Source organism: Solanum verrucosum, unplaced genomic scaffold (genome assembly GCF_900185275.1).
Source record: "Solanum verrucosum unplaced genomic scaffold, falcon-dt-bn FXZP01000118.1, whole genome shotgun sequence".
Lineage (NCBI taxonomy): Eukaryota > Viridiplantae > Streptophyta > Magnoliopsida > Solanales > Solanaceae > Solanum > Solanum verrucosum.
Window position 1 is genome coordinate 601,849 of NW_026020568.1, and position 9,892 is coordinate 611,740.

The 9,892-nt window shown below is 31.3% G+C and overlaps 1 protein-coding gene and 1 non-coding gene across 2 annotated transcripts; one reads left to right on the forward strand and one right to left on the reverse strand.

Moving 5' to 3' along the window:
* Positions 1 to 298: 298 nt before the first annotated feature.
* On the reverse strand, positions 299 to 6,451 carry LOC125810595 (autophagy-related protein 8i). Its single transcript, XM_049490068.1, has 5 exons — positions 6,340 to 6,451; positions 6,188 to 6,243; positions 4,620 to 4,672; positions 729 to 847; positions 299 to 629 (listed from the first exon to the last, which is right to left on the reverse strand). Exons 1-5 carry the CDS (start codon positions 6,371 to 6,373, stop codon positions 532 to 534), a joined length of 360 nt encoding a protein of 119 aa, XP_049346025.1. The 5' UTR covers positions 6,374 to 6,451; the 3' UTR covers positions 299 to 531.
* Positions 6,452 to 6,516: 65 nt separating this feature from the next.
* On the forward strand, positions 6,517 to 6,589 carry TRNAF-GAA (transfer RNA phenylalanine (anticodon GAA)). Its single transcript has one exon. It is a non-coding gene; the product is annotated as a tRNA-Phe (tRNA).
* The last annotated feature ends 3,303 nt before the right edge of the window (positions 6,590 to 9,892 follow it).

Below are 9,892 nucleotides of genomic sequence, written 5' to 3' on the forward strand. Positions count from 1 at the left end.
GATCCCGTAGTACTTCAATTGTTTTATTACTATCTGCATATCAAACTGCATACTTCGTAATCTTCAACTTCGAATGTCCTGTTGCTTTTGCCATACCATCTGGTCTACGCTCATGACCCAAATTTGGTTCCAACGCTCATTCAATCTCTCTTGTTTTGTTTTTCACTGGCAAAAGTTATTTTGCTTTTCAATTCAATGGATGTTTACCTCCAATAACGAGCTCGTTTTTTCGTTTCTTTGTTTGCAAAAGAATGTAACTTGAGAGCTAGGGAAATTCAATTGTTTCCTTCAACTTATACAACCTTTGTATTCTTTATTCTTCTCAATGGAGGTTTACAAGATTGCCATTTTACTATAACCTTGTCACTCAACAATCACAACATCAAGTCTGAAATCCAATGGATTTAAAATTAGAATTTCCTTCATGAATTCAGTTGACAAATATACATATCTCTGTGCAAGAATTTACAGGATAAACAACCATGCAAATACAGATACCATATACATATTTCAGTTTACAATGTACACTTTCTAAGAGTGACCACCAAAGGTTTTCTCACTGCTGTAGCACATGTAGAGGAACCCATCTTTATCCTTGGAAGATTCATACACGGTCTCAATCAAGCTTGCTGCAACAACAAAAAATCCATATGAGATCAGTGATCGAGAAAATTATTCTTGTAATGTCATTATAACAGGCGCATCTTATGAACAAATTAGGGATTTACTTGTTTGAGGCAAGGTGTTATTCACAAACACGAAGAGAGCTTTTCCAGGAGACAGATGCAGCCTGCCACTCAGAATGTGGATAAATTGTCCAACAGACATATCACGAGGTACCAGGTATCTGTAGCCAAGAAAGGATAGAAGAATTAAAAAAGAAAATAAAAGAGTAACATTATGGACTACGTGAACCACAAGAGTTCTTTTTTTAGGGGGTTGGAGTTGGGAGTGGGGGGACCAGTGGGTTTTCCAATCTCTGTTTGCTCATACATACAACATTGAATCAAACTATAACCTCTCCAAGAAACCAAAATCAAATTCCAAAACAGGACCTACGGAGAAGAAGTGAATACAAGGCAAAAGCTTTCATTGCAATCTGATGCCCTAAAATACTATTTAAAGTAGGGGATGGTAGAAGAATCATTTTTATGCAGGATGCCTGGATAATACATTCTCCACTAGAAGAGAAGTTCCTAGACTTTTCCGGTGTGTTACACATAGTTGTTACCAGAGGCCATAGCTCAAGGTAGATGGCAGAGTGTGCGTGAAGCAAGCTTCCTCATTTCAAGTTGTAAAGTTCCCTCATTTCAAGATATAAACCAACTCTTGACCAAAAAATAAAGATAAGATTTCGCTATATCTTCAAATTTTCCAAAAATAAAAAGTTGACTACATTTTAGTGATGGAATAACAAGGTACTAAAAGAATATCTTCGAACTAAAAGCGAGAAGTTGTAAAGGAAAAACAAAATACTGAAAGGAAATGAACCTAACCAGAACTTGAACTAAATACTCATCAAGAGACAAATCAGAGTTCCGTTAAAGTAAAGCAGCATATTTAGTTTAAACAAGACAGAAAGAAAAGCCTCAACGAGAATGTGACTGATATAAAATAAAGAGAAGAGATTATTTTTTTGGATCAAGAAAACCGGTATCCCATCAGAAGAAATATTTTAAAATCCAACTTTAGTTAAACGACCAAAGAGAGAACTACTGCATTTTTTATTCTGTGTCCATTAACCAGTCCAATTTTCATAACAAAAAGAAAAAGAATTCAATCCAGATATGATTTGACTAACCACAAAAAGCTAGGACAATTAGAGGAACATAGTTATATTAACTAATGTGAGACATTCAGGATCTTTGCCTAAAGAATCTATGTGAAAACACAACTGTGCACGTGTCAAACTAGCAGTTCAACCAGATCGAAACTTAAGCTCAGTTAGGAGAATTATTCCTCAAGAAGAAAGTAGAGAATAAATGTGAGAATTAAGATCTACTCCTTGAGAGAGATTTATCATTCTGAAACAGAAACCAAAAAAAGCAAAAGAGAAATGTGAGAATTAAGTAAATGTGAGAATTAAGATCTACTCCTTAAGAGAGATTTATCATTCTGAAACAGAAACCAAAAAAAGCAAAAGAGAAAACAAAGAAGAGAGAGTCTAAGCATCATATTATATTATAAGTGGGAAGTCACAGACTCGAATGTTGACAGACTTAAGTGCCCTTAAAATGTTGATGGACGTTAATACCCCTTTATTACTCCTTCAACCGCAACATACAAAACATATATTGCATGCACATCATAACGAATTATTAATGTTTGATAATGTTGGTATGTCTTTTCTACTATTAATTTAATTTGAGTAATGTATTTGGATTCATGGAAAGGTAATACTCTTTGTATTCCCACACAATCCATTGAATGTTTGCTTTGGTAACATTACAGATGGCAAGTTGACTGGTTATGTTAGAATATAAACATATTGTTTTATAAATAGATGGAGATTGAATTCAATTATCCACCAACCCTCCCCTTGTTTGTTGAAGAAGACAAAAATCGTCAGTACCTAAAGATTACTTGCCAATTCAGAACATATCTAGCAAGCTCTCGGAGATGTGGTGCCTTTGGACACTCAGTCGTCATGTATCAAATTAAAAGAACCTGTGCCAGTGAGGGGTTAATAGTCTGATACAACTATCGATCAGAGGAGCCTATACATCTATTTTTGGTTTGTGTTCAGACAAATAATTTTCTGGTACGAAGAGTTCATTTATTTCCAGTCTTCCACGACAATGCATCAATTGATTATTTATAGATGTGCAACTAATGCAAATATTGTCTTCCATACTTCCGATCATTGTTTGTAAAATCGAATTAGTTGGATTTACTTCCATCTATCCTATTCAGATTCCCAAGGTAATCGCATAATAAGTTTCCATGGAAAATATTTATGTACTAAAATTCGTATATCATATGGAGTGAGCTGGAAAAAAATGGGTGTGGGGAGGATTTAAGTTTCCAGTTTACTAAAAGTGGTATGGAGGCAAGTAAGGTGTAAGCACAACTCAACCTATCCTGCCAGTTGTGTTTTTGATCTTGATAGAATAGTGGCATGATTGTAATGTTTCTATCTTAATTGTTTATCTAATATTCTCCTTCTTTTCTTATGTCTTGCAATATAGTTTTAAGTTTTTCCAGTGCTATAAATAATGTCGCCATCTAGCAAGTAGCTCGTGACTCATTCATCAGCACTAAGCCTTTTGATTCATTCCTACAATTATTAGGCTGAAGAGTTGTAGTAATTAAAGCAATCAGAACTTATTCAACGAAAGATTTTATCCGTGAATAGAATACAATTTGAGTTGAAGACAAAATTTGTGTATGTAGTCCAAGGTGTATTTTAGGTTTTATCTACTTAATACTATTGTATATTCAACAAGGTAACTTAAATGTCATTCTATACTGGAATTAATTTAGCTGTTCTTTAAACAAACTTGAATTAACAACCTACAAGACTGAAAAGCTCATGTCTCACTTTATGTATTTTGTCTCAAGTAGCTGATTTACTTGGTCGTATGTCTCTATATATTGTGTCTCAAGTTGCTGATTTCCTTGATCTTCTCTCTCTTAATTAGGCACTTTAAAAGTATTACAACTAAGAAATATTACAGCCGTCTATCAGAAGAAGGTATGACTATTACACTTTTAAAGTAAAATTTCTTTCTAAGATATTTATGTACAAATATGTAAATTATAAATTGTCTTGAAATTTTTTTAAAAAATTAAAAAAATCCATTCAAAAAAAAGCATGGGGCATGCATCTAAAATCTTCACATTTTTTAACATCAATCTTTTAAGATTGCCATAAACATGTATTTCACTACAAAGATAGTGGTTCATAACAACTATAATTAAGTTTCCATTTTTTATCTCTCTTCAAAAACAAATCACCAACTCTTCACAACCATCTCACATAATGCATTTTGTAAGTTGTGAAACAGTAAAAGAGAAAATATTGTTCCACTTTCTTAGAACTATACAGGCTTGCAACATAAGGGCAGTTGCGAATGACGTGAATACAAGTCAATATGTTACACTATTCTATCTAAAGCAAAGACGTAACCCGTATATCCAAATCATGATAGGCATTCGAGAATTTTTCTAGGACAGTTTCTTTCTTCACTGAGTTAGCTAAATAGTATATACAAGAACCCTTAGTTCTTTACTTCAATTTTTATTTTACAACTCAAACACAATTTTTAACAATAGTATTTATGTAATTTTTAAAATTTGTACTCATACGGGGTACACACGCCGTGAGGCGCATGCCTAAGGACTAGTTCTTTTAAGATCCTCTCCTTGTAAAAAAGATATTTCCCTCTTCTAAATTTACAGTTCAATTAAAGTTTGATATGAAATAATAAGCGCATCCAGAACTAAGGAGCTGAGAGAGATTCACATTTGCAGAATCTGCCATCTGTAAGCATTAGATATTTCTTTGGGTACGAATTCAAGAGGACTTTCATTAACATCACATTTATGAGTAACACAAGAAAGCACATCACTTTAGATTTTTTGGCAGGAAACGTGACACCAAGATGATAGTTGCTTACTTCTTCTTTTCCATCTCAGGGAGGTCAGTTTTTGAATATCTTTCAGCTACCACCTGCAAAAACATAAATAACTGCATGAGATGATGACAAATATGCACTATGCATGGAGGACCATCCAATAACAACCAACGGGTGAAACATGATGGTAAGTCGGAACTATTTGTTGTTAGTATGTTTCTTTCTGAAAAACAAACATCCAAATACTGAAGGATAGGAAAAGAAATAGCAAAGTGTATATAACATTCTCAAAAGGTTAATTTTTAAGCAAACGATTGCAACCGAACTCCAGAGTGTTCATTACTCAACACAAGTTGTGACCAACAGGTAGTTATGTTTGATAAGATAGGATTTTGACCTTTGGTTCGGGATGTTAACATGGACTACATATAAAAAGATTTAAATTTTGGGACAAGTCAAACTTTTAAAGAAAGCATCCGAGGGGGATGTTACTTACAAAGGAGTAACTATACCAGGATCCAAAACCTATATGCTAAGTCCACAATCCATCATAATCACACACACCCCCATCTTACATAGGATTACTGATAAACGAAGTATTGTGCACTTCCATATATGGTAATATTTCATTTCCATGTCAATATCTTAATCATCTTCTCCTATAGTTCTCTCACAGGTCTTCCTTTAAGTTCCAATTGATGTGATCAAGTCCGTCCTTCATCATCCGAACTTTCACTCGTAGAAATTCTAGAAAAGCCTTAAATTTCTGACATTATGTATCCAGCATCCAACCTCTCTGTGTTCTATCTTCAATCACTCTACAATTTTATTTGGCATTAAATCTCTTTAACCTTCCTCATTCCTTTGAACTTAATGGAATTATCTATCCAATATTTGTCCAATTTTGTGAAAGAGAAAGAAGAAGTAAGAACCACAAGATCAAGCATCAATGTTGTCCTCAAAATTCAAGTAGACATAATCTCCTCTTAATGGTTGGAATAAATCAGTCACAGTTTGCTTTGGAAAAACCGTAGAAGCTGATCAACAAAATCATAGTCTACTTGTTAAGGACGAATACTAGGTAAGAGCCCCCTAACAAGCGTCAACCACTAATCAGAACTGTTCCAAATAATACGATGAGTAAGCTTTCTGACTAAGAATTTGCCACAATGATAGCAAAATTATAAAAGTTATGAAACCACAGAGATACTAAAGCAAAGCATTGTTTCAGACTGAGAAATGCACTGGAATACCGATGTCTATCATGCACCCGAATTCAGTCGGAACTATCAAGGTGACTCAACAATAATGCATTTGATATCAAAAATCATATTATGAGTAAAATTTAAAACTTTGGGGAAACTTAAGGGCTAAAAGTTGGACATAGTGTGGATTAGGCAAGGGAGCTGTTTGAATCAATTGAGATAGGAAAGTTATTCGTTACAAAAAAAGCTAAGTTTAGGTCTTCATGTGCCTTAAATAGAGTTTCAACTTTAAAGTTTAAACCCATTGATCATCTATTAAACCATGACAAATCCATCCAACTAACCAGTGCTTAACTTAATAATTGCAATGATCATCTAATAAATTACAAAAAATACAGAACATACCGGCACTCGATCAGGATATTTGGCGATTATATCCCGTGATTCTGCGAGTCTTTCCTCTGCAGTTTAATCAACGAAAACGAAACAAATTGTAAGGTTCATGAGAAGCAAAATAAAGAAAAGGGAGATTTTGATACAGCATCGGACATCATTACCATATGAAAATTCATCTTTGAAGGTCTTCCCCATCTCTTTGCTTCACGATCGTGGCTGCCGACCATGGATGATTTCCGTTTTTAAAGATAAGGAACCGGAGACGTAGAAACCACGGTTATCAATAATTATTAGAGTACTATATATTTTTAAGATGTACTCCATAAGTAAACAAACAAGCGGGGATAGCTCAGTTGGGAGAGCGTCAGACTGAAGATCTGAAGGTCACGTGTTCGATCCACGTTCACCGCAATTTTGCTTGCTTAAAACTATTTTATTTCTCTCCTTAACACTATTTAATCCTTTTATCTCCTTTTTTGCAAACGAATTAATTCTAATTATTTCTTTTTTCAAAACATAACTTTGTATTATTATATTAGTAGATCATATAGTTTGAATGTATTTTTAGCTACAATTCAAATTAGAAAAAATATTCATATTATTATATTAGTAGATCATATAGTTTGAATGTATTTTTAGCTACAATTCAAATTAGAAAAAATATTTATTCTCCTTCGATAAAAAAAAATAGAAAATCTAGCTAAACTATGAGTTATTTTGTTCAAATAACTAGAAATATATAAAATCGATATGATCCAACATGTTTGAGAGTTTCCAAATGTCTTCAACTATTTTTGCAAATGAATTAATTCTAATTATTATTATTTTCGAAACATTTCTCTCCTTTACCCTTAACACTATTTACTCCTTTTATCTCTTTTTTGCAAACAAATTATTCTAATTATTTCTTTTTTCGAAACATAACTTTGTATTATTATATTAGTAAATTATATAGTTTGAATGTATTTTTAGCTACAATTCAAATTAGAAAAAATATTTATCAAGAGATCTCCTTCAATAAAAAATTATAGAAAATCTAGCTAAACTATGAGTTATTTTGTTCAAATAATTAGAAATATATAAAATCGATATGATCCAACATGCTTCAGAGTTTCCAAATGTCTTCATACGTCACTTCTATGTCTTATGAGGTAGTCACTTGTTTTAAAATCAAATCAACAATATTTTCAATGTCAAATAAATCTTCACACTCTTTCATCCCTTACTAATAGCACATTTAAGAATTTTTACTAATGGTTAATGAGTCATTTTATTTTGGTCCTCTAGCATAAATGTTATGTAATGGTTCCTCTAATATTCGCTTTGTCTTTATTTTCTATGTATATATATATATATTTTTTTTTTTTTATATCTATAGAGAATCAACTAGCATTTACCGATAATGAACAATAAAATTACGCGATCCGCTTATTTTTAGAAATATTATTAAGTTTTTTCACATAATATTAATATTTAAATAAAAATAACAAAAAGAGTACTATAAGGTAAAATTGAACTCTAAATTAATTATATGAAGTTTGTTAAGAATTTTTACTTGACTTACAAAAAACAAGAACTCTTTTATCACTTATTTTCATCGCCATTATTTGTTACACTCGTCTTCAATATCATTGATGCAATTTGAGACAATCACTAACACACACAAAAATATGATAACTTTTTCTCATTATCTTTTTTCTTTCTTTCAGAATTTAGACTATTTAAATAAAGGTTGATAGATTTTATTATTATCACACTCATCTTCAATATCATTGAAACAATTTAAGACAAACACTAGCACACAAAAATATGATAACTTTTTTCTCATTATCTTTTTTCTTTCTTTCAGTATTTAGACTACTTAAATAAAAATAGATAGATTTTATTATTATTTAACTAATACTAAGTAAACATCCATATATTTTAGACAAAGTTGCATGCCCCTCATCACCTCCTCTTAAGTGCAACGGCAAGTTGAAACAAAAAGTAATGAAACTAATTTAACTATCATTTATGTGATCTTTACTTAATTTTTGTCATTCGATTTATATGGCTCTTTAAGATGATTGCACGGGAAAAAAAAAGTCTTATGACCGATTGTTGACGCAAGAGATATATAAAAAAAGTTTAATGTAAATTTAAATTTAATCGAGCTTTGAAGCAGATATAAAATATACAAAAAAATACAAGCGATATAAATATTTAAAATTTCTATATATCTAAAGTTCAAATAAAAATTATTTAAATTTACATGTACAAATAATATATTAAATTTCAAAAGTTCAAACATAATTTTGTAATTTGAATTATGTATGTTCTGACCGAAAAAGAAATAAAAAATAAATTACCAGGTCCATAATTGAGTTTAAAATGGAGAAAATTATGCAAAATGACAAGCATTTAGAGTATATTATGTAATATAACTATAGTTTTGATTAATTTAATTTGTGGCTACAGTTTCGCGAAATATTGCTATTCCTTTTTCTAATTGTATAAATCCAGAATTTGTATACATTGATCCTGATTGTATAAATCCAGAATTTGTATAATTCGGTTCCTGATTGTACAAATTTAGAATTTCTATATGCTTACTCTAACTATTTGTATATGATTTATGAAAAAATCATAATAAATTACTTTGTTTTTATATTGGCAAGCGAAATATACAAACAAAATTTTGAAAAATTCCTATATGTATAAATACAAAAATTGTATATACTTACCTTATTTGTATATTCGCAAGCGATTTATACAAACATGCAAGTGAAATATACAAACCACAACTTTCATTTTATATACTTACCCAGTTTGTATATTTGCAAATAAAATTTACAAATCGAAGCCTTCATAACACATAAAACCACAGATATAAAACGTAATTACTGATACTATATCTATAAAGTCTTATTATATCTATTATCTTTGCTATTTCTGAGAGGCGGAATGACCTGGGAGATCCCTGTACTTGGCTCCGTTTGTCAGTTGGACCCTCATATATACTCATCACTTTGCCAACCAAACCCTTAAACTCACCAGAACACAATATTTTAAACCCTTCTGACTATTGACCGAGCTTATGTGACATTAATATTGGTGAGTTGGAAATATGCGTGATTACACACGCTTGAAAGCGAGTTAAAACAATATTTTACTTTTAAAAAATTCAATTTAACAAAATTAAAAAATAAGATCCATCTTCTTCAACCCTCCTTCACCCACACCCACCCTTTTTTCTTCTCCACCAGCCCTCTCTCCTCTACCTCTCACCACAACCCTCAACTTTCTTCTTTCTCCATCCCCACATTCACTCTTCTCCGCCTCTTTTTTTTTTTTTTTATACAAATCAGTAGCCTCAACTTCTTCTAAAATTTTCATTTTTTAGGTTTGAAAAATATTAGTATCATTCTTTTATTAGATGGTTTCAACGAGGAGATGTGGATAATGTGAAGGATGATTGTGACTATTGAAAATTTTAAAACTCCATTGATAAGCTTGAAAAAGCTTAAAAAATAATAAATGGGTCTTGTGAATTTGTAAAATTAATTAAAAAATTTGATTGGGGTTCATTGAGTTTGTGTTGGTGAACTTGTAGTTGAATTTACAAGTTAAATCAAGAAGAATTTGATCTAATGGGTATGAATCTAGTGCTCAATTTGTGACCAAATATGAAGAAGATGACTATTTGAAAAGTTTAAGAAATTAAATTAAAAAATT